The sequence below is a fragment of the Arachis hypogaea genome, chromosome 14 (genome assembly GCF_003086295.3).
Source record: "Arachis hypogaea cultivar Tifrunner chromosome 14, arahy.Tifrunner.gnm2.J5K5, whole genome shotgun sequence".
Taxonomy (NCBI): Eukaryota; Viridiplantae; Streptophyta; class Magnoliopsida; order Fabales; family Fabaceae; genus Arachis; species Arachis hypogaea.
The window spans coordinates 11,012,159-11,038,801 of NC_092049.1; the positions used below are offsets into that span (position 1 = coordinate 11,012,159).

At 30.3% G+C, this 26,643-nt stretch overlaps 1 protein-coding gene across 2 annotated transcripts; it reads right to left on the reverse strand.

The window, feature by feature from the left end:
* Positions 1–6: 6 nt before the first annotated feature.
* LOC112741475 (endoribonuclease Dicer homolog 2) lies at positions 7–26,643 on the reverse strand. Of its 2 annotated transcripts, none has more exons than XM_025790486.3 (23): positions 26,385–26,643; positions 8,143–8,228; positions 7,852–8,029; positions 7,573–7,686; positions 6,874–7,008; positions 6,606–6,690; positions 6,397–6,461; positions 6,049–6,189; positions 5,816–5,944; positions 5,607–5,718; positions 5,403–5,502; positions 4,711–4,906; positions 4,461–4,621; positions 4,094–4,312; positions 3,735–3,949; positions 3,337–3,602; positions 2,860–3,248; positions 2,665–2,768; positions 2,149–2,348; positions 1,821–2,030; positions 986–1,393; positions 613–891; positions 7–523 (listed from the first exon to the last, which is right to left on the reverse strand). In XM_025790486.3, exons 1-23 carry the CDS (start codon positions 26,508–26,510, stop codon positions 173–175), a joined length of 4,269 nt encoding a protein of 1,422 aa, XP_025646271.1. In that variant the 5' UTR covers positions 26,511–26,643; the 3' UTR covers positions 7–172. The 2 variants fall into 2 exon arrangements, with proteins under 2 accessions (XP_025646271.1, XP_025646272.1); XM_025790487.3 differs by lacking the exon at positions 26,385–26,643 and adding an exon at positions 8,344–8,798.

Sequence of the window (26,643 nt, forward strand, 5' to 3'; positions counted from 1 at the left end):
GGCTGATTTTATATTTCTAACATGATATTTTCATTCCCTCTTATATTTATAGTTTAATTACAACTTGCAAGGCCTCTCCCTATTGGAATTTCCAAAAGGATTTTACAACTAATGCACATCACTACATCAGCACCAATACAATATGATATTTGTATTCCTATGAATATTGCAGCTACTTGGGTTGTGTTTTTTTCATCTGTTTCAAAATTTCTCTACACACTATCCTCTTGGCTGTTTTCTTATCAGCATAACCAGTGTATTCATAACTATGAATAGTGATCCCATTGGCTTGTACCTCCATCAAATAAGAGGTGACACCATCCTTGCGAGACCGAATCTTTTCTATTTTGTAATTTTCTTTTTGGCATAGCTCCGACAACTCTCTGGTGGGATGCATTGTTAACGTTTCCGGTGTAACAAGCGGCTCCAGAAGCGGTCGTATGCATTGCCACACGGTTTCTTTATTATATTCCGAATCAACGAAAATTGCTCCGGCCAAAGACTCAATGATGTCTCCAAGTACCTGTCAACAGTACGAACAATCTTATATCTCAAAAAAAACAACTCTAACTACAATTGGAGAATCCCATGATCCAAAATATAACAGCTAACCTTGGGAAATGATATGTCTAACTCCCATACAATAGGTGATGCTGAAGAAAACTTTGCAACTTCTTGAACTATGACTACAATATCCTTATGAAGATCTTGTGAAGCATGTAGAATGTGTTTGTGCAACCCGGCCTTAACTGCGGACCATGCGTAACAGTCGTTACTCACAGACGCTGATCTCATGTCAGTTAACTGGCCAGGTGACATTCCAGGATATTTATTGTCCAAATGCCTCGTAATGAGATAATCCAATACTGCGTCCCCAAGAAATTCTAGTCGCTGCAGAGCAACGAGAAATTGTTAACGAAAAGAAGTGTACAAAATCTATTTTGCTAATGATAAAAAAGATAGGTCCATCAACAATAGTGTGTACCTGATAACATCTTGGAATTTCGGGCAGCATGTATGAACCATGGGTGAAAGCCTCCACTAGAAGATGACGGTCACGGAAGGAGTAATTTAAGAGAGATTCTAGAAAGTTCACATTTATCAGCCTCTCTGGATGAATGCTATGGTGCCTCTCATAGGGTGAAAAATTAAAGTTCACTTTAATGCCAACCCAATTCATAAACAACAATGCGGCCTCTTCACCACTGGTGCTAAGGTAGGCACCAATTAGTGCCTCAACAACATCAGCAATAACCTTCCGTCTTAACTTTCTTTTTCCACTAACAAAAGCTTTTGCCCCCTTGGAGTCCAACTCTTCTAGTTTTAAACTTATTGATTTATCACCGGGAACAGCCCAAGTTTGTGGGTCAAAACGTGAATTTCGTATGAAGCCCTGCAACTCAAAAAGAATAATAGTTAAGTAAAAAGTGTCAAACAAACTACAAGGAATAAAAACCACAAATAATTGAAGTGTTTAACTTAATAATGCAAAATGCTGTAGATTAATAGCTAAGCAAATATAATAATCAACCCAAAAGATGAAATCAGTCAAATGATTTCAAATTATAATTCTATATCAAACTTCACAGCTTCAACTAAATAGAACAAATATTAAATTGTCTTCATGCATAAAGGCAACGAAATCAGCCATAAAGGCAACGAAAATGTACTTCTAAACAAGAATATGGATAAAACGTCCTATAAAGTATAAATGCTACAAAAAAAGAACTTCTAAACCAGAATATGAATAAAACTTCCTATGAAATTGTAGCAAAATATGAGAAGTGAATGATTGAGCAAGAGAGAGACAGAGAGAGTACCGGAAGGTTACAACTGCACCCAAACTTACATAGGGCAGCATTAGAAATTATCTTTTCCCTCTTCACAGTAAGAAGACCTTCATGGTGATTTGGATATATTTGAAAAAGGTGCTGACTAGTTGCATATTTCAAGAAAGAATCTCCAAGAGTCTCTAGAGATTCGTAGTGAAAGCTCTCCCCGCAACTTTTTGAAGTGAGTGCTTCCAAGACCTACATTGCAAAATGCAATTACCATGGTATAAATATCTATACAATGTTTCAAAGAGTCAAATGAAGGGGAAAAGATGCCATCCATGAGCGAATTTAAGAGACTGAAGTAGTACCCTACCTTGCTAGTTGAAACCACATTTTGCATGCAATGATCCAAATGCAGCTTCTTCAAGTTAGAAGCTACAAGCAACGACTCAACTCGATGCATAATGGATGGAACAAATGAGAAGGAATAAATTGTACTAATAGGCACTGGCGACATGACTATATAGCACAATTCAGGAGGTAATTCAACTGTGCTCCTGCTTGCTTCAGAAACTGGAAGGGGAAAAAGGTTAGGATTCAGATTGGGTCACACAATGGCAATGCATGTAAACAAATAGCGCTAAACATAATATACTTCTATACTTTTGAAAGGAACATTTAGTGTTTTTTATTACTTAAAAAATCTAAGAAATAACTAAGCTAACAAACTTGATTCCTTTTGATTATAATCATACTTAGTTGCTTTCACTTAATTCCTTATTACATGCAGAAAATTCCAATTCATATTAATAAGAAATAACCAATCCCTTTACTTTATCATATGCTTCAAACCATTGGATTTGACAAAACGAAATTTCAAAAGCTTAACCTGTGTCCTTCTTTTGTTTGTGTCCATGACAATAATTTTTAACATGATAGAGATGCCTTGCTTTGAGCAGTCTTTGTTGTTCAAACTTCAACTCAATGCCATGCCTGAAACATGGAAAAAGATAGTACAAGAATAGCACACCCCATTAGAAAAAATTAACTTGAGAATACACTTCAGCAACAAATAAGTACCTACTTTTGTATGAAGTACTTCTTGTATGTGGTAACTCCACCATGCCTTAGGTTCAAATGCGAGTTTCCATTCAAGCACATTATATCAGTTGTGATATAAAAATGATCATTATGAGGAGTATAAACCAAAGAGTTCCTTAGTATGCAGGTGCAAACACGGCCGTTCTTTGTCCATACATTGGGAGAATGATTTCCACAAGCAAATTTTGACGGATACAAAGAATTGATCGAGGACCAATCGACAGAAAGTCTTTGCTTATGGGTTGGAAGCAAGAGATAATCAATCTCCGGATCGCCTTCTGAACATAATTTGTCTGCAGATCTCAGCTTCTCCATATTATGATCCAGGAGCAGTCGAAGAATTGTCACCTGGAATCTCTTGCATAAAAGAACCTGCAGAACAAAATATAATAACTTTTCTGAATTTTCCAACACCTATTTAATTTGCTATGCACTATTGAAGAAGGAAAAGGAAACATACCTGATTTGGAGAAAGATCGATGGTTCCTGTGTATCTCAACTTTACATACAAACTACCTTCATCATAAGGCATTTGGAATTCCTTGCTTCCAATTTCTCGATCAAGCTCCATTCTCATGGCAACCACAATATTAGATATATCATCACTAAAATTGGAGTTTAACTCCATTAGATAGCAATGATATATCGTATTCTCCGTATTAGAGAAGTGGTTCACCCATTCGCACGGCATATAACTTGGTTGCTCCTCATTGAATGGTTCATTCGCTGTAAGAATTTGATTGATATTGAAGCAAACCAAAGGTTAAAGGCATAAACAGAATTTTATTTCCAAGTAAACTAATATTCAAAATGAGAATGAAAATTAGAAGGATAAAATAGTGGAAGCCATAAGTTTACCAAAGTCTTGCATCTCCCCTTCTTCAACATAAATTTTGGGAACAAGATTATCTGTCAAAGCTCCAATCTTATGAAGTTGCTTGCATGCTTCAAGGCAAGCAATTTTCTTCAAGGCTTTCTTGTCACCTTCTACACAAATAGTTTGTATAGGACAACTTTTCGGAAGATGCAATGTTCCTGTTTCTTTTACCCACCTTGGAGTGGGTTTAAAGTACCTAATAATAAATAAAAATATAAGGGAAAAAAAGGAACAAGATTGATGGAGAATGCACTAGCATCTCAAAATAGGGTTCATAAAAGTGAAGGAAGCAAAACTAAGATGTAAATCATGTAATTTCGGCCTGAATGAACAAACTAACCCGTCTGAAGGGAGCCAAGAGCAAAATATATGGATCAACTCAATGCTAGAACTGAGAGTCACAATGGCTTTCGTGCTTTCAACTCGATAAACTTCCTCATTGAATTGATCACTTTCAAAATGATCAAATGGAAGGGAAGAATGACGCAGTGACTCCTTCCTCATAAGATCTCCACTAGCAAGGTATTGCTCTAGCCGAGAGTATGTGACTGAATCCCCACTGAAATTTCAGAACAAAATTAGGTAGTTTCTTTGGAGATATGTTGCCAATCTTACTCTATGCAACATATCATATAAAATAGCAGTTATATAAGTGCTAAAATAATATTAATACACAGGATGGCAGGAGAATACATAAAAGGAATTACCGTTGAACCATTAATACGTAGTCTGAATTCTGCATTCTAGCACGGCCACGGGACTGTATGAAACTGCACACAGTGGGACAGGGGTCAAATCTGATAACCAAATTGCAACTTTGAACATCTAAACCCTCTTCGAGAATTGATGTCGCAACAATGATATTGACCTACATATGACAACATTTCCTTAAATAAAAATAAAAGATGCAATTTATTGTAATAATAGTATAGTGAATGATCTACGAAAGCAACAAACCATGCCCATACGAAACTCTTCCACAATTTCATTTTGCATTTTTCTGGATTGATTATGTACACCAGTATTATTTCCTGCTATGCATTTCGTCTTCCAACTATTGTATTTTGGAAGCAATACATTCAATAGATCCTGGAGGACAATAGCTGTAATTACTCGTTCAACAAAAACTATGCATCGCATCTCAGACAAACCCCTGTAGTTTTAGCATAAAGGGTACATATGTCAACATAGATTTAATCATATTCATAACCAAAACAAGAGAAACATATACAAACATATCATAAATATTTATTACGGGATAGACAAAATAAAACAACTTCAGTTTCGCGAATTGCGTCAAAATGTTAGTTCTTGTGAATAAATAAATCAGAGGAGAGATAAGCAGTACCAACCAATAATAAAGAAAATGAAATGAACTTAAGGGACAATTTGGTACGGACGATCAAGGAATGAAAAGAGTTAAAATGAGTAAATTTTGTGGAAAACTGATTTTTCACCTCTATCATTACACAATACCTAACTGACCCCAAATGAAATTTCCAACCATAAAGTATTCAGCTTCTCAAATCAAATCTAATATCGACTTTCAACTGCTAATAATGAAATTTAAATCCTAGAAGCCAGACCTATCAATGATGGTAACACCCACATGCATGATTTCTAAATGGAAATTTTTCAGCGAGGATAACCTGTACTCAAGCAGTGTGTCAACAAGACAACAAACTTTGGAGGTTAACAGCCCCATATCCTTATCCGATTTAGTGTTATTACCAATAAACCGCTGAGGACCTGTGCAAGAAATATATTTAAAAATTAATTAATTACATTAAACAGTGCAAGCAAATTCATATTTAAATTCTCACATTTTCTTGTAAAGGTTTTAGAGTCAGTACCAGATGATAAGTGCGTCTTAAATAGCTTCACAGTATCTAAATTAAATTTTTTCACAAATCTATCCCCAGATTTAAATGATTCACTTTCGTGGGAAGATAAGAACTCTGCAGCCTGTCACATAAACACAAAAAAAAAAAATTGAATTTAAGTAAGCAACCATGAACAGTTATCGATGCTATAGACTCAGAAGAGAAGGGGAAATAAGAACCTTTAAAGCCAACCAAACACCAAGTGTATCCAAGCAAAACATAATGGAAGAAAAATTCTTTGTTATCCTCTTGTGTGCAGTCTCAGCAACTGATGCTGTGAAATTTGAAGTTCTCAAGGAGAGTTCATACTGTTGATCAAATAAAAAAATATCCTAAGTCAATAATCTCAAGGAAATAATCAACACTTATTTGACCCCAAAATGGAGATTAACAATTAAATATAGGAACAAACCTGTTGTTTTAACATATTGAGTTCAACTGCTAATTTTTCAAATAACACATATGGAATTTCATTTTTCATGTAAAACTTGAACTTTGGAGTTGATATTGGTATGAACTTTGCAATGACATCTTCACTTACGCATGTGTATACCTTCAATTCAAAATGTTATGTCAGACAAAGTGTGCATTACAAGATCAACTGATAATACTAAATTGAAACTCGAGAATCATTAGATAGAATTGAATTATTCTAGCCACATTTCAAGTTAGAACATTCTAGCATCAATATAAGGCCTCAAGGGATGTCAATATTCATAGTATAGGCAGGGTGTATTAGAGGTAGAGAATCCGAAGCAACCTTTGAGTCCATTAGTGTCATTAGGTCACGGATATTTACAGAGAGGGTGTATTCAGAGCTTCCAACTGGACCAAGAAAGTGAAAAAGGAGAAAAAGTTAAGGAAGCTCAAAATTAGAGAATAAGTGACATTATTGATTATCTTATTTTTATAGAATAAAATTAAAAAGAAATTGAAATGCAGAGAGACAAAAATGTTACAGTTGTATACCTTTTGACTTAATGGGAGATGCAGTCATCCCAAAAATTCGAGGGAGGTCAGAGATACCAGAGTTCAATTCCCTATGATAGAACTCCTGCATGAAATTAAATCAAATCTTGCAAAGGTTACAACAAATTGTTTCACCAAATTACACCAGCTTGTTGAGATTGGTTTTAATTATTTTATTTAAAGAAAAAATCTCAAATTTATTTTACAGTCGTATTTAATAAAGCAAAATGACCAACATTACAACAAATGCCTAACATTATAAGCTTACTTTCATTATGCAGGCATAAGGGTCTCTACCCTTAGCATGATGGCACTCGTCCATTATTAAAAGCTTAATCATGTCAAGTTTGAGAAAACTGTGCCTCAAGCTTCTGAGCAATATAGCTGGAGTCATGACAAGCACCTTAGACATTCAAAAGAAAAAGCGTTGTTGATAATAAGTTAGTAACCACCTCTAAGCTATGCAGCAAACAAATATTTCAGAAGTTTCACACTTAAAAGAACAAAAGATGCATGTCAGACTTAGACGAAACTGAATATTGAAAAATGGAAAGTTGGTAGTCTTCTTTTCCATTTTCTTTGAACACAGAGGCTTAGGCTAGAACTAGAACTAGGATTGACTACAAGAATAACATGAATGCTACTAACCTTGACCTTTTCATTTTTTTTTCAGGCTTTAGCTACTAAACTAGTTGTATTTCTAGGCTTGTGTAATACATTACAGACCCTATGCCATCAACAACAGCAACCAAGAAAATAGTGTATTTCTTTTCTCATTGCCAAAAGGGATAAATTACAATAGAAAAATTAAGCTTCAGAAATGCAAAAACATAAGCACACCAAACCAACTGGGGTTGAACATGAATTCACATGTGGCATAAGCAAAAGGCCTTTTGGTTGTGCAAATCAGATTTTTTCACATTTTAACAATGGAATCTTTAGTTGCTAGAAATGTAAAACCCATCACCTCATGTTCATCTATTTCTTTTTTCCATGTAGCAGCATCCCAATAGTCAACTCCCATATCTCCCCAGTACATTCCAACTTTCAAATCAGTGTGCGTTTTCACAGCTTCAGCTTGCTACAATTTCAGGATTGAAATAACAAGAAGCAGGGAAATGCACATAAGAAAAGCAGTGTAAAAAACAAAAGAAACACTGATCTAAGCTCCACCATTGACAAAGTGCAATTACATAATATATCTCAAATTTCCAAATACAAAGCCATAAGAGAGGGAGGTGCATACTTGAGTCACCAACACAACTTTTGGAACCAAGAACACCGCAATGTGCCGAGAAGGCTTACGCAGCATATAAGCATAACTGCGAAGCAGCATGATAGCAATGAGAGTCTTTCCTGATCCAGTCTCCAAGAACACTATAGTGTTTTCATGAATAGCTTTCTCCAGAGCTTCAAGCTGATAACTGCAGAACGAAATAAATGAATAGAGCACCAACCCAACTTGCAACAACATCACAACCAACGACAACACTAGAATGCTCAACTTCCGAACATAAATCAAAACTAAAAAACTAACCTTCTAGCAAATGGAAGAGGATCAGCTAAAGCTTGAAGCTGGCTTCCATCATCAATTTCCATCTGGATCGGTTCCATGATTTCAACCTGAAGTTACCAATCAGTGCAAATGAGTCAAAGATGCTTCCTTTATTTGATCATAGAAGAGAAGATATAAAAGCCAAACAAAATTAGAGAAACCCAGAAGACAAATGGAGGTTACCGAAACAAAATGAGGAAAAGGGTAGGCACTGAGATTGAGAAAGATTCAAACTTTGCTTTTATAAACACACAGAGAGCAAGTAGATTGAACAGTGCATTTCTTTTTCTTAAGCCGGAGGCTGCTTGGTGCCCAAGGAGCTTGATAGTGGAGACAGAGAAAAAGGGCCCACAGGTCAATCATACGAAAGTGACACACACACACACACACTGTCACTGCTGCTTTTTTTTTTTTTTTTTTTTCAGTTTTTCTCAATTGGAATTTTCGAATTCTGCCCGTGTGTGTTTGTGTATGGGCAATGGGTGTACATGAATTCTCCCTGGCCTCTGCAAACGTATACGTACATATATAGGGTATATAGTACAGTACTTATTAGGAGTAGTGGTTAATTTTATGGAATCTGCTATGGTTGTGTTGGGGACCTCAGTCGCAATCTTGGAATAACGTTAATTGGCCACAAAAGACTAGAAAGTAGAAACATTTTTCAAGTTTATAGGAGTTCTCGAATTTGGGATATCTTAATCAGTGTTTTGCTAGAAAGTATGGAAATTTTGTTTAGGATGATGGTGTCTAGGGTGTATCACTATCACCTTAATACCGTGATTAGAGGTTTTTTATTCTAGGTAGAATTTTGAAATTAGAGACACCGATTTTTTACTTAATAAATGGTCTTAGCATAAATTGAACACGGTAATTTTTGTTACTTATTTTTTTAAAAAAATAAATACTTAGACACTCAAATTTACGCTTTTTTTTAATTTTTAAATTAATTCATAAAAGAAAAATTAAAAAATATAATATTAAAATTAAATCATCCGATTTTAAATTTGTTTTTCTTCAATAATAAATCGGATTTTTTATTTAAATAAATAAAATGAATTTAATAATTACTAAAATAAATAATTTAAAAAATATTTACCGAAATAAATACCCCTCTCTTATCTCGTTTACAGTATAAACGAGATAAAAGAGGGGTATGCGACACGTGTTTATCTCTCGTTTACAAATATGTATCTTTTTTAAAAAGAAATTTGAAAATAATAAAAAATATTAATAATATCAATAATTTAAATTTTTGGCATGCAATTAATACATAAAAAGGTTGGTAAAAGATATTAAAATGGATATATTTGATCAATTTTAATTCATTTTAAATTATAGGGATTAATACGTTTATTTAGAAACCATTAAACTACCCAGTACCCACTATTAATACGGTTATCTCTTTTCTGACTACCCACTATTTAAAAATTTAAAATATAATTTAAATACACGTGATTTATTTGATGACCCAATTAATGTCTATCACTACTCTATTAGTATATAATATGAAATTTTTTTACTTAAATTATTTTTCAAATTTTTATGTACTCTCGCGCATAAAATTTATAAAAAAAACAAAAGGAGTGAGTGAATACGGAAGAAAACAAATGTGCTGCCCACTATAGCGGACTATTAATAATGGGCACTTAATAATGGGCACACGTTTTCAGCGTACTATTAATATTGGGCACACGTTTTCAGCACACTATTAATAATGGACAGTTAACAATGGACACACGTGTTTCCAGCACACTATTAATAATAGGTAGTTACAAATATATCTATTTTAACAAAATTTAAATTAAATTATAAAGTATTATTATCTTTTAAACCATAAAGTATTATTATCTTTTGGATTCTCATATAATATTTATCAACTATTCTATTCAGTATGAATCCTACTAAAACAAATAAAATTTTATTTCAAAAATTATTATACGCCATGATAGTTAACATACATATAAACATCACTATTAATTATCACTTTACTTTAAAAAAAAAATTTGCCGAAAGTAGGAAAGTAGGATCCCTTCAATCCATAATTACCGACAATACAATGCTTTCTTGGTTTATGTTACAAGCAGTGTTTAAGTGCATACCTAGTAACCATTAACCAATAACGATGATTGCCCAAAAGAATGTTACAAAAAGATTAATCTATCTATCAATCTGTTATATATTATTAAAATTAGGGCATAAAGATATTTTTTATTTATTTTATTTAATTTATTTAAATATATCAATTAATTTAAGATAAACATTAAATTATTTAATATTTGATTTTATTACATTAATTATAACTAATTAATTGTATTAATTATTTGATTTGACTAAAATTAATTAATTAATTTTATTTTAATTTATATTAATTTTTTGTTTTTTATTAATAATTTTTAAGAGTATTATAATCAATTATTTATTTAATTTTATTAAGATAAATATTAAATTATTTAATATTTTATTTTAATTATTTGATTAAATGAATTTTTTAATTTGTATTATTTTTTTCGTCTTATATATTTTGATTAATAACTTTTAAAAGTATTATAATTTTTACATGACATATTTATAAGATATTTTTATTTATTTAATTTATTTCATTGAGTCAAATAATTATAATCAATTTATTATATTAATTATTTAATTTAATTAATTTAAATATATATTATTTGATTCAATTTATTGTCACGTTAATCTTTGAGTCACTATTTACTAGATGTTCTTTTTCATTTTTTCTTTGGCTTTAAATATTTTTATTTTAAATTTTATATTTTATTCATTATTTTTATTTTTTTAATTTTAATATCAAATATAATATTTTTATTAATATTTTCTTATCCTAACCCTTATCTACAAGTTGTAAAAAGTTGAACTCTAATCTACTCCTGCAAATATTAGTTTCGCTCTTATAATTATTAAAATCTAATAAATAAAATAAAATTTCAAAATTTATATAACTATCAGTCTATCATTACATACATAACATAAATTAAAGTAAAAACTTAAATATGATATAAAATTTTTAATTATTTTATATATATTATATATATACCGAACAGGTATTATCCAAATCCGATCCTACTCCGTTTAAGATCTCGCTCCGCTAAAACTCATTTCGGTGCGAGTAATCTCCAAACGAATAGGGGTGGAATAAGTACCTGCGAATTCGGATAGTGTTCATACCCTAACTCAAGATAAAATCAGACCCGATAAAGATAAAGGTCCACCTTAAAAAGGGTGGTATTTTCCAATTACCCGATCTCTTAAAAGGTCGAGCACGACAATGAAATTTAGCTTTACTTTTTTGAATAATTAACTACCTCTCTAAATATTTTCTATTAACAAAGGTAAAATTACTTTAAAAAATAATTATCTATTTTATTATAAATACACTGATATTTTTTAGGTATATTTAAGTTTCAATCTACTAAAAATTTATTTAAAATCGTTATTAACTTAAATATCAGAATCTCTTACAAATACCATTACCATTCCTCTTCGTAAAAAAATTCAAACAGCAACACCTCAATATCAATATAAGACAAACGCTGTTTACATTCTGGCCAAATTATCGTTTCGGTTAACCGCCGAACAGATAGTATTGTTATTCCTATTTCCTAAGCATAGGTGACCATTACTGCAATGGGACAGCAGTCTCAACTCTCAACTCATGCCGAGCTTTTTAAGTGTCCTAGTTAATTCTTTTATTGTTTAATTTATCAGGCTTTGATTATTGGGTTTAAAACTAAATGGTACGGGATAGCCCATGTTTGTGCCTCTATCACTGTGTGCTGGGTGGGTCTAGGCCTATTGTTTACTGACCCATGCACCATGGAAAACTATAGTTGAGGCCAACATATTTTTATAATAATAATAATAATAATAATAATAACGATAATAACAATAGTAATTAAAAACAGGTTAATAAACTACATTTAATTGAATTTATATGTGCTTATAAAATAATTTAATAGGTCATTTTAGCTATATTTTAGTATTTTTTATATTAATTTATGAATAAAAGATCAAAATAAATGTCAATGTAAATAAATATTGAAATGTGTATGCTTAAATATACTAACAAAATTACGTTGACAAAATTTTTTTATTATTTTAGAATAAATGAATAATAAAATAATATATGCTTAAATACCAACACAGAACTAACTATAAGTCATAATAATTTAACAAAAGTATATCAACTACTGCTACGGAAAAAAAAAAACTAACATTATATCTTGTTACCACTTATCTCAAGATATGATATTTCTATATATATCAACTCATAAGTACTATAATAATTTCATTTGTCATTCAAAATATTATTATTCAATAAATTCAAAGATTTTTTATATTATTATAAAATTATCAACTGAATAATTGTTAAGTTTAATTTATTATAATGTTTAATTATTCCAAATATTTAAATTCTTTAATTCAAATGCTAATATTTATATTATACCCTCAACACTAATTCTAATACTATTAAGTATTAACATCAATTTCAATGCAAACAAATTAAACCATTATCAAATGGAAAAGTATTGGGTACCAACATATTATCTGTCAACTTATTGCTAACAATAATTAATTATTATATTTTAAATACATATATAAAGAGACACATCCATAAAATATATCTATAAAGATACTTCTATTAAACACAGCCATAAAAAAAATATTTTTATTAGACACATCCACGAAGACACTTCCATAAAACATAATTATAAATAAGAGTTGGCAGAAGTTGACAAATATACTGTTAGTAACGCAGCGGAAACTTATCAAATTTAACATTGGAACAGTCCAGCCAACATGACTTAACAATATCTCTAGTGGGCCCTCTAGCAAAAATTCTACTTCTCCTATTGGAATAGGTTACGTGGGATAAAAAAAAAGGGAAATTAGAGCATTCAAATGCAAATAAAAATCTCAATCAATTTAAGTAAGACATGCTATTATCATTTTGATAACGCCTAAGACATACACCCTGGAGACGTGGTTCAATCGGGTTCAAATAGAAGTGTACATCACTTTTCAAATATTTTTCCTTTTTTATTTCTCGGAGGATACTGATATATTTTTAGTTAAAATTTTATTATTTTTTTTATTCTAATAATGTAGCTTATTAGTTTAGAGATAAACAGATCTCTGAACACTACACAGTACACACAATTCAAATTCTCGCTGTGTGTTGCCGTGGGTCCTATTTTTAGCATTTACATGAATAGGTTATTGATATTTGTCATCTACACACGTAGAAGAAACTATCCACCTACACGATGGTATGCGCCATTTTTGTATATATTTAAGTGCCTTCAACAAATAAGAAAAGCGCACCACTCACATATGACCGTTAAAACATCCTCTTTTTTTTTTTTCAAATGGTAACGTGGCTTCTTTAAATTGTAACACGTGTCTAGGGGTGTGCATGGGCCGGGTGAAACCGGGTTTGGTGTGATCCAGACCCGACCCGAAATATATACCGGGTCTAAAAAATAGGCCCGAACCCGACCCTAGACCCGATGAAACCTATACACTTTCGGGTCACGATTATACCGGGTAAAAATCGGGCCGTTAACATTATATTACCTTGATACCTTATTGTAAGTTAGCATGTAAAAATATCCAAATTTTCAAGACTCCAATCATTATTTGACATGGTAAAATTCACTTAGAAATATATACTAAGAAGCAACTCTTGTCTAAAATTAAAGCATAACCATAATCAATACTAATATTAACTAATAACACCAAATATTTAAATCAATACAAATAACACAAGATTATGCATTAGTCTAAAATCTTATGCATTTTAAACATAAAATATTAACTTATAGTCTTATATATAATGACTAATAACACAAAATATTAAGGTATACAACACTTAAATTTCACATAATAATAGCTATCAACCATCACTAATAATACAAAATATTAATTATATATGATGACCGGGCCACCAGGCCGAGTTCGGGTGAACCGAACTATGGCCCGGACCGGACCCGAAATTATGACCGGGTCTATTTTTGAGACCCATATCCGACCTTAAACCGGATGAAATCACACCAAATTAACCCCTAAAATGTTCGAAACCGGACCAGATCTTCGGACCGGACCGGACCAAACACACCCCTACACGTGTCCAGTAACAGATCTCAATATAGCAACACTTAATTAAGTTAGAAAAGATTTTCTTAATTGGTTTGGCACAATATGATTAAAGTGGTGATGGATTTATAATTTTTTCAGTTTCAGTCTCATCCACGTCTTAAATATGACGGAGATAAATATAAAAAAAAAATGGATTATATGGTAAATATGTAAATTTATAGATTTTTTTTATTTTTATAGAATGAAAGAGAGATTGTGGAAGCTATGATTCACATTTTAAATAATAATAAAATAATTAAAAATAACTATAAAAAAATTTATATTCTTTTTTTATATAATTTTAATCTGTGTAGTAGAATGTCCTAAAAAAAATATTTGGAGTGCGTCAGACAACTTGGACAACAAAATAGAACAGTAATGTTATACTATATTATTTATATTTTTTTATAGGAATAAGTTTTTGTTCTAAATATTAATAATTATCACAAAAAAAATATTATTACTTACTCTAAAAAAAGAGTTAGATATCAAATGAATCAAAAAAAAAACTAATAAAAATTTGAAGATAAATTAAACATTTTATTAGAAAAAAGTATGAAGATAAAAAATATATATATTTGAAATTAAAAAGAAATAAATATAATAAAGTATGTCATGTTATAAAATACATTTTTTGCAAGTTGTGAATTAAATATTAGAATGTTAGTAATTAATATAATATTTTAATTCTTTTTAGCTAGTAATTGTTCTAATAATTAAGATAAATTAGTTGTTAAAATTATTTTAGATGATTCTGAAACATTCTAAATGTCTTAGAAAAATTCAAAAAATCCTATAAAATTCTATAAGACTCTGAAAGGTCGTAAAATATTTTATAAGAGTAATGATATATGTAGAAGTATGAAAAGCGGTTTGTAATAAAAATTCTGAATGATCAATATAGATCGTTGAATAAATTTAATTCCAATCATCAATGAAAGAGTCATATGACTATACATAAGGGGTAAAAATTTGAGTTGTGGGTATTTGAGTCATTTGTAATAAATATTTGTGTAATAAAATATTTTTTCACTAATAATTTTTTTTTATATTTTCTTATATTCTTAACTTTTTTATAAAATATTAAAGATTAAACTGATTTGATCTTACATTAAGTAGGTCTAAATGTTGGCATGACGACATTAGAGTATATTCATAACCGTGACATAATGCTACACCCATTTTATTATTATTTCTTAAATGTCCCTAATTAATATTTAAGTTAATCTTTTGTTCTATTGCAACTTCATTTCATTTTAATATTTTATCTTATTTACCTTATTTTAATAATTATTTATCACTTCTAATTTTCTTTTCACAAAATTCACAAAAAAAAATATAATGATAAAAATGTAAATGTGTAATGCTCTAATTACTATATGTTAAAGCCATCTCATTTCTTATTCAAAAGAATTACTAATTGGATTTTAATTTATCTATCATTTATCATAAACAAGTTAAAATCGTTGTGCAAGTTTGATAAGCTAACACTAATTTTATCTTAATTTTTTTAACACTTCAATAAATTAAATTTAATTTTAATTGCAAACCTTTTTATTTTTTATTTTGGACTTCCATTTTTAATTAAAAATATTATCTCCGTAATTTTCTTTTTCTTTTTAAACAATTGTACTGTATTTTAAATTTATTTTCCAAATAACATCTAATTTATCCTCATTGACTAATAAAAAATTACTGGTTTAAAATAAATTAAAATATTGCACTCGTTTATTTAAACTTTTATAAAAAAAAATACTTATTTTTAGTATTTATTTATTTTTTGGTTTATTTGTTTGTGCTAATTCTGAAAAAATAAAAATAGAAAATAAATAGTGTTTTGAAATTTTTGAGAAGTAAAGACTTGCTTTTGGCAGAAGTAGATAACAGTAAAAAGAGAATAAATATAAACATTTATTACTATTAATGTTAGTGATTAACATTTTTTCAATTTAGAAACGTGCATAAGAGATAAGAGTCATAAGACCTTAATCATTATAAACCGGTTACCGGTCCACTTTCCTCATATTATGTCAAACCAATCAAGAAAATCTTTATTAATCTAATTAAATACTGCTATACTAAAATTTTTTGTGAGCCCGCCCATTAAAAAAAACGATAATACAAAAAAAAATCACAATTTACTTTATTTAGTATTTATAATTATTAGAATAATTAATAAATGTTAAGTAAAATAAGTTCTAACTGTTTTTTACTAATATTTGTTAGTTATCAAATATTTTTGAAAAAAAACGTCAACTTAATGTTTGTCCAAGATTTCTATCAATTTTTACTAATTTAAGATATAAGATATTTGTTTAGCTTTTTAATTTAATCAAATCTTGATCAGCACTGTCTGCCTATAATTATGGTTAACATTAACACTACACACAGACACAGTACACTAATATGTGGGAAATCACTAATTTGATTATTGCGCTCGTTTCATTTAGTTTTTTGGGTGTTAATGCATGTACTTATAATTTAAAGTTGAATGTTTGTTTAATTTTTATGATTACTGTTTGTATGTCAATGCCACCTTTCTTGACAAGTTCTTAAGTCTTTGTTTTTATCAGTATACTTGAAATTGATCATGTCAGTGGTCCTAAGTCCTAACTGCTATATTTAGAATTATCATGAAATTAAAGCAATTAGTGATGTGCTGGTGCAGAAATTTATAAAACTAGATTCTTATACACTTTTTCTTCTTTTTCACAATGATCAACAAAGAAAAAAGAATCATTAAATTATGATACATGAATATTGATATGAATATAGAATATGATATAATATGAAATAAAGAGATACATAAATTTTAAATTCTTATAAAATATGGAGATATGACATATATATATAATATAAAATATATTTTTAATTATTTTTAACATTTTTTAATTTTATATAAAATATTTAAAATATTTTTTGTTTCAATAAATAATAATATATTAATTCTAAATTTATTTTAAAAATATATATTAATAATAAAATTAGACAACGTATAATAATATTTAAATATATTTAAGTATATTTAAAAAATAATTTTTTATTTTTTATTATGACAGAATTGAATATAGAAAATATACGTATTAAATAAATATTATATTCAAAATATATTTAAAATATGAAGACGGCAATTTAGCAAAATTTTCATGTAGTCAACAAATAAGAATTTAAAATATATATTATCTGCTAGTAGAGTGCAATTAGTAATTCACTCTATGAAAGAACAAGAAAATGCTTCTCCAATTTTTTTAACATATTAAGTGTTAAGTTTTAAATTTCGCTTAAGACTTTAATTTATGCACGTCACTTGTCAAAATTAATTTCATTATTGCTGTAACCTTTTTCATTTCTACTATCATTTTTAGAAATTAGAATATTATGCCGACCTTAGCTTGCATTAATATCCAGAGACTTGTTATTAGGAGCTACATTCATTCATAGTAATATATGAAATGACAAATGATGATGCATCATGCATGGGAGTAGTAATACTGCTTAACGAATACTTTAATAGCCTGGGAGGTTGGTACATGGGATTTTCTTGATGAATGAAGAAATATGAAAGCAAAATTTTATTTTTTAAGATTTTTTTTATATAACTTTAGGCATTACACTAAATCTAATAATAGTCATATATAAGTCCATGTATTATGGTAACTTTATACATAGTTTTTCCATCATTACAAATTATAAGTCCATGTATTATAATGATAATTTTTTAGTCATTTTCTCTTGAGAGAGTCTTAGACTACAGACGGTAAAAAGATTAAAATATTTTTTATTTATTAATTATATTTAAGTATAATAATATAAAAAAAATTATATTTATTTAGTATGTTAAAATATGAAAATAAAGATTATAACTTTTTAAAAGAACACTTTTTTTTTACGGTGCCAGGCCCACAAAAGGCCCAAAACACAAGAAACGGACGAACCACCCATGACCCACCCGACCCGGAGATCATTCCCAATCCGTTCCCAGTCGCTTTCCTTGCGCTCCGTTCCTCCTGAGCTACCCCCTGCGTAAGTGCGTATCAAGAACCCTAAAGGTAAGCGATGGTGAAACATAATGTTATGCCTAACGGGCGGTTCCGTAAGCATTGGCAAATCCATGTGAAGACCTCGTTCAATCAACCAACAAAGCTGTGAAGATCTTTCCCAGGCCTACTGCTGGAGCTTTCAGACCAGTTGTTCATGGGCAGACTTTGAAATACAACATGAGAGTCATATCTGGCAAGGGATTTTCTCTTGAAGAACCGATTTTTTTGGCTGAATACTTTTTATTTTTCAATAATATTTTACTTTTTACTAAAAAAAAAAAGAACTTTTTGCTTACTGGTATGTGGTATCCAAAGTCTAAAGACGCATTTAATAAAAGATAGAGCTGCATGCAAGAGAGGATGGTGGAATACAATCACCTGTTGATGCTAGGGGTGTTCATGGTTTGGTTAATCTAAAAACCAAACCAGTTTTTTGGTTAACCAAAAATATAGTATTGGTTAATTAACCAAATTGGTTTTATATGATGAAACCGGTTATTAACCGGTTAGTGAATTTCAAAACCGGTTTTTAACCGGTTATTAAAATAAAAACCGGTTTTTAAAAAAATAACCAGTTTTTATATAAAAAACCGGTTTTTGTACTAAAAAACCGATTTTTGTACTAAAAAACCGATTTTTGTACCAAAAAACCGGTTTTTGTACTAAAAAATTGGTTTTATACCATAAAATTGGTTTTTACATGTAAAAATATATTTTTACACAAAAATTAATATTTTTACATATAAAACCCAAATTTTTACACAAAAAACCGGTTTTTGTCCCAAAAACCGGTTTTTATACTAAAAAATTGGTTTTTATACCATAAAAATAGGTTTTTACATGTAAAAATAGATTTTTACACAAAAATTAATATTTTTACATACAAAAACCCAAAATTTTAAACCTTTTTTTAATTGAATTTTTTTAATCTAATTTTTTTCTTTCTAAATGATACGAGTAACATTTGTAAATAATGAAGTCCCTTCCATTGCTTTCGTTCCTTTTTCTTTCTTATCTCTTTTCAATATTTTCTATAAATAATTTTTTCTCTTTCTCTCTCTCTCCTCTTCTCTTTCTTTTCTCTCTCTCTCTCCCATTTTTCTCTCTCTTCCTCTCTTTCTCTTCTCTCTCTCCCCCTCCTCTCTATCTATCTCTCTCTCTCTCTCTCCCCTTCCCCTTCCCCCTCTTTCTCCCCTCTCCTTTCATTCTCTCTATCCTTCTCTCCCTCTCTCTCTCCCCCTCCCTCTTCTCTCTCCCCTCCTCTCCCTCTCTCCTTCTCTCTCCCCTCTTCTCTTTTCTCTCTCTCCTTCTCTCTCCCTATCCTCTCTCTCTCCCCTCTCTCTTTCTCTCTCTTTGTCTTCTTTCTCTCTCTGCTTCTCTCTCTCTTATCCTTCTTCTCTTTCTTATCTCTCTCCTTTTTTCTTTCTCCTCCTCTATCTTCGCCTCCTCTCTCTCTTCTCTCTCGCTTTAGAGAGAAGAGGAGAAAAGAGATAGAAGAGGGATAGAGATTGAGAGAAGGTTGAGAGAGAAAGAGAAAAGAGAGAGTAAGAAAAGAAAGAGGAGAAGGAGAGAAAATGAAGAGAGGAAGAGGAGGAGAGAGAGAAAGAAGAAAAGGAAAGAGAGATGAGCGAGAGAGAGAGAAAGAGAGAAAAGAAAAAAGAGAGAGAGAGGAAGGAGATGGGAGAGAGAGAGAGAAAGAGAGAGAAAGAGAGAGAGAAGGGAAAAGAGAGGAGAAAGTAGAGAGATATGGGAGAGAGAGAGAGAAGGAGAGGAAAGGAGAGAGAGAGAGAGAGGAGGGGAGAGATAGAAAAAGGGGAGAGATGATTAGAGAGAGAAAGGGGAGGAGAGAGGAAGAGAGAGAACGGAGGGGGAGAAAGAGGGCAAGGAAAGAGAGAGAGAGAGAGAGAGAGAGAGAGAGAGAGAGAGAGAGGAAGTGATAGAGCGGAGAGAAGGAGAGAGAGATAGAGAGGGAAGGAGAGAAAGAGAGAGGGAGAGAGAGAAAGAGGGAAGGGGAGAGAGAGGGAGAGAAGGATAGAGAGACAAGGGAGAGAGAAAGAAAGACGAGGTGGAGAGAGAGAGAAAGAGAGAGAGAGAGGAAGGGGAGAGAGAGAGGAGGAAGAGGGGAGAGAGAGAGAGAGAGAGAGAGAGAGAGAAAGAGAGGAAGATAGGGAAAGAGAGAGATAGGGGAGAGAGAGGAGGAGAGAAAGAGAGAAAAAGGAGAGAGAGAGAGAGAGAAACGGAGAGAGAAGGAAAGGAGAGAGGAGATAAAGAGAAAAATGAGTTAGAGAGAGAAGGGAGAGAGGGGGAAGGAAAGGGGAGAGAGAAGGAAAAGGGAGAGAAATAGGGAGAAAAGAAGAGAGAGAGAAGGGGATAGAGAATAGAGAGAGAGAGAGAGGGGATAGGGAGAGAGAAAAGGAGAGGAGGAGAAAGAGAAAAATGAGAGAGAGAGAGAGAGAGGAGGGAGAGTAGGGAAAAAGAGAGATAGGAGGAGAGAGAGAGAGAGAGAGAGAGAGAGAGAAAGAGAGAGTAAGGGGGAGAGGGAGGGAGAGAGAAAGGGAGAGGGAGAGAGAGAGAGAGAGAGAGAGAGAGAGAGAGAAAGAGTATGTAATTTGGTTTTGAAATTAAGTTTTGATTTTAATTTGGTTTTGGTTTTGGTTAACCGGTTAAAAACCGGTTTCTTTTAATTTGGTTTTGGTTAACCAATTCTAAAAAATATGGATATGGTTTTTAAATTGTTTCATTAAACTGGTTAACCAAAATGTGGTTATGGTTTTTTAACCGGTTAACCACATTTTGGTTTTTTTATGAACACCCCTAGTTGATGCGATCCGTGATGGTGGAGTTTGGTTCTCTTTTGACAAGGAAGATGATTGGATGAGGAAGACGAACACGAAGACTGTGTGGTTTCTGTTCTCATTGCAGCCTTGTCTTTTCTTCTCATCTCCATAACAACAAGGGCTTCGATTTAAGGTTTTGTGAGAGATTTATGAGTGATTCGTGTTGCTATTGGATGTTTGTTGCAGAAAGGCGGTTAATGTTAGATTTCTTTAGTTTTCAGGTGAGGCACGGCGGCTCGGGGCCAAGGCGGCCGGGACGACACAAACGGAGGAGGCACAGGCGCGGAGGAAGCAGAGGCGAGGAGATAGAGTGACGAGTGACGAGCGGCGGAGAGAGTGTGGTGAGTAAGAGAAGTGAGAGTGATTTTGGTGGTGATGATGGTGTGGTTGTTGTTATGACTTATGAGTTTAATAGGGTGAAGGCGGTGAATGTGGAGGACACCACAAACAAGATATATAGAAAAGCTACTAATACTATGCTACCAAATCATAAATGAAACAGAAAACCTATAGCTAAGAAATCTCACTACTTACTACATTTCTATCTCCTGAGGCTTTCAGAAATCTCACCATCCTTGCATGTTAGCTAAGAAAAGAAAATATATAGCTGTAATCCAAGTGAATGTCATTTTCTACTTCTCTAATAATAAGTGACACAGGCCTACTCAAATATCAGCAAAAAGCACAATTGCCGAAATGAGAAATTTAAATTCAAACTTTGGACTATAGAGTAACTGAATATTTATATAAAGACAAAAATAAATTATACAATAAAAGCATGTGAATAAGCTGCAAATATCTAATCATAATTATAATGGTTACAAAGAAAATATATAAAAAAATTTGTAGAATCAATTTGGATATAATTATATAAATACTATTTTTTTTATTCTAATAAATTACTATTGTCTAACATCTAACTCAATTTAAAAAAAGGAAATTCATATATTAGAATAAAAATCACATAAAAATATCTAAATATACAAGAGATTAGGTGTCTAAATATTAGGTTTTTTAAAAAATAGAAAAGGTAACAACCCACTTTAAAAAAATAAATATACTATACATAAAATTTAATTAGACATCTACAAATAATGAACAATTGTTGATGCTTACACACATTTAATTTAATTTTACACTTTCTACTCTTTTTTTTTCTCTTTCTTTTTATCCTGTTCCTTCCATCTTAGCCAATTAGCCATATTGAATATATGATATGTGTGTAGTATGTATAGCACACAAGCATATAGCCGATTTCATTCATCTTCTTCATTTCTTTATGTATTACAAAATAACTTTGTATTAGTATTATTACTCTAGAATACGGAGAAATTTTATTCTTACATCAGGTTAGTTTTAAGCTTCAAGATATCTTGAATTTTAATTAACATATGCATTATTAATTATTATTGTTGAATAAATAGATGGATCGTGATAATAAGTCATTCTATCCAATAAATTATTATATGTTTATATATTTTTACAAAATTGTCATGTTATAAATATTTTTTTGTAGTATAAAAAAAAATTTGGGGCAACAATTTTTAGTATTTTTTATTATCATTTTACCAATACAAATATTAAATTGATTTCAAAAATAAATTTTATTAATTTAAGTGTACAAATTTTAAAAAATATGAATACAAATTTTATTAATTCATATATATAAATTCTGATAAATATAAATGTAAATTATATATTTTTTATTTGTAAAATCTCTATAAATATGAATCTAAATTATTACTAGTTAAATACTGACAAAAAATAATAATATTTATTGATGATATAGCATTACTCATAAATAATGATATGGGTGCATGTAAGCATCAATCAACTAGAAAATGCTAAATAAATACTAATGGTGTGTAGATAGCTCTTGAGGAAGCTAAGTATACAATTAGTGTGTATGGTTAATCATGGTTGTATGCTATAAAATTAGGTGTGATATGTAGTGTTTTGCAAAAGGACATTGTTGATATAGACCAGAAAAGGAGGCGTAAGAAAGTTTTTTATTTCCAACTTCTGCATGCATAAATTATCTCTAAAAGATACTATATATTCAAATATGCTAACACATGTGAGCTTGATCCTATTAACAGATCTTCTTTCTTTTTTACTTTTTTTTTACCATGACTTATATTAGAGCTAAAATTTAAAAGTGGTAGAAACAAAATTAAAACATGGAAGAAAACTTAAACGAAAGAAAGAATTTGATTGGAAACGACAAAAGTGCAACCTTTACACCGAAACAATACAAAGCCTCACCCAAAAAAAAGGGGGAAAATTGCAAAACCGTTTAGTATACATATATATAGTAGTAGTGGTGGTTGGAGTAAAGGACACGGAAAAAAGAAAAGACTGAAAATGAAAGCTGTCCTGATATTACTTAAAGCCATTATCATTATACCGATTATAATATAGGAAGATGTTCACGTATATCCGATGTCCTTTTTGAAATATGATATTCCAACAACGTTAACCATTTAGGTATAATAATAAAAAAAATAGAAAGTTCAGATTTGGGTATGGTATGCTTATAGTAATTAGTAAAGGTGAACTACTCCCTTAACTTTATTCACCGTATATTGATCCTCTTTTTTTCCTAAATAATAATAATAATAATAATAATAATAATAATAATAATAATAATAATAATAATAATAATGCAATGAAAAACACTGTTTTTGTATTATTCTTTATATTTATTATTTTATATATTTAAGTGTGTGAACTTTAAATTAAATACATGTACGATTATCTATATGTTAGAGTAAATGAATATTTAATTATTACATCTAGAACTAAGAAAATGAATGCAATTCTAAAATATATGTACAATTATCTACATATGCAATTAAGAAAATGAAGATTTTGGCTGTTTTGGTCTGAATTTTTTTATTACCTTTTTATTTTTTTTAAAGCCTAATACTTAAATACCTAATTTCTGGTATATTTAGATATTTTTGTGTGGACATATGAGTTTTTTTTTTTTTTTTTTAAGATTGAGTTAGATGTTAGACAGTAATTTATTAGTATAAAAAAAATTATTTATATAATTATATCCAAGTAGATTCTATAAATTTTTCCATATATCTTTTTTATGACCATTATAACTATGGTTAGTTATTTGCAGCCTATTCACATGTCTTTGTTGTATAATTTATTTTTGTTTTTATATAAATATCCGATTATAGTAAAAAAATTTGAATTCAAACTTTTTATTTAGGCAATTTTACTTTTTGCTGATATTTGAGTAGGTGTGATTTACTAGAGAAATAGAAAATGACATTCATTTGAATTCCAGCTATGGTTTTTATTCTTTTACCTAACATGTACAGATTTTTGAAAGACCCACTAAATAGAAATGTAGTAGTGCAGTGCTTGCCTTACATTGTGTTTGGTTTAAGAGAAAATAAAAAAAATAAATTTAAAATTTTATTATTTTTTGTTTAGATACAAAAAATATAAAAAGAAAGAAATTTTTTTGTGTGGATCTATCCTATTAAAAAATATTTTCATCCATTATAAATATAAAAATAAAAAATACTATCTTTTGTATACTTACGATGTTATCCATAATTTTATTATTATTAATAATTATCAATATAAATTTAGTTTTAATAATTTTAATATATTATTATAATAAAAATTTATATTTAAACATTATATATGTATTAAATAAATAATTTAAATTAAATATATAAAATTGTAATATAAAATAAAATAAAATATAAATAAATAAAAATATTTATATTTTACTTAATTATAAGAATATTAACATAATTTTACATTATTATAATTTTTTTTAATATGAACCGGTAACATTAGTATAGTAGCTTTTATATCTTCATTATCTTGTCTGTAGTGTCTTCTACTTTTACCACTTTCACCATATTAAACTCATAATTTATAATAACAACCACAATCATCACTACCAAAATCACTCTCACTTCTCTTACTCACCACACTCTCGCCGCCCGTCAGTGTTTATTCGCCTCTGCTTTCTTTGCGCCTGGCCTCCTCCGACTGTGTCGTTCCGGCCGCCTTGGCTCTGATCCGTCGTGCCACGCCTGTCTCTGCCTCCGCCTTGTGCTTCCCTCATCATCGTATTGGTTCCTCAGCAGGCTCTCTCTTGCCGGCCGCTTGCTCTGCAACGCTGCAACACGGCGGCTTTCTGCTATTGCTGTAGGTGAGATTTTTTTTTATTATTTTAATTAATTGTTTATACTGGAGTTTTGCTGTTTTAGTGTATTGGTGCAAATTGTATTTGTACATAAAACTAATTGATTTAATTTGTTGTTCTCTTTCTTGTTTTTCCTTTCTTGAGGCTTGTATACCATTTTTCTGTAATATTAAGATATTATATCGTTGTATCACTCCGTCTTGTGCTTGAGGTTTAATTTCTAACAATAAGTTATCGGATATTAATGCGTGCAAGCTAATTAGATCAACATAATATATATTCTGAACTCATTTCAAGAAATATAACTCCTAATATAATAAGTTAATAAGTTATCGGACTTATTAGGAGCTATATTTATCCTAGATTGTCACGGGTTTTCTTATTTTGAAACATGCATGCAAGCATACAACAACATTGGAATAGGAGATAAAGTTTCTGCTGAACTCGATGGTTATTATTTATGAATTATTATAGTAATATATGAAATGATGGTGTATGGGAGTATTTTAACAGCAATAATACTTGATGAATATTTTTATAGCCTGGGAGCGACGTTGGCACATGGGATTTTTTTTTATGAATGAAGAAATATGAAAGCAAATTTTCATTTTTAAATTTTTTTTTTTATAACTTTAGGCATTCCATTCAATTCAATTCAAAAAGTGTCTATGATGATAACTTTATACATAATTTTTCCATCATAACAAATTATAAATCCAGTTATTATAATAATAATAATATTTTTTTAGTCATCTTCTATTCTTCTCTAAGATCAAAGACGGTAAAAAGATTAAAATATTTTTATATTTATTTGGTATGTATGTTAAAATATGAAAATAAATATTATAACTTTTTAAGAGAATACTTTTTTTTCTAATATTTTACCTTTTACTAAAAAAAATGACAACTACACTAAATTAAAAAAAAAAAACTTACTGGTATCCAAAAAAACTCCAAAGACGCATTTAATAACAAAAAGACAGAGTTGCAAGAGAGAAATAGAATCACCTGTTGATGCAATCCGTGATGGTGGAGCTTGGTTCTCTTTTGACGAGGAAGATGATGCGATGAGGAAGACGAACACGAAGACTGTGTGGTTTCTATTCTCATTGCAGCCTTGTCTTTTCTTGTCATCTCCGTAACAACAACAACAACAACGACGGCTTCGATTTAAGGTTTTGTTTCTACCGTTATTATGAGATCGAGGTTTATAAGTGATTCGTGTTGCTATTGAATGTTTGTTGCAGGAAGGTGGTTAATGATAGGT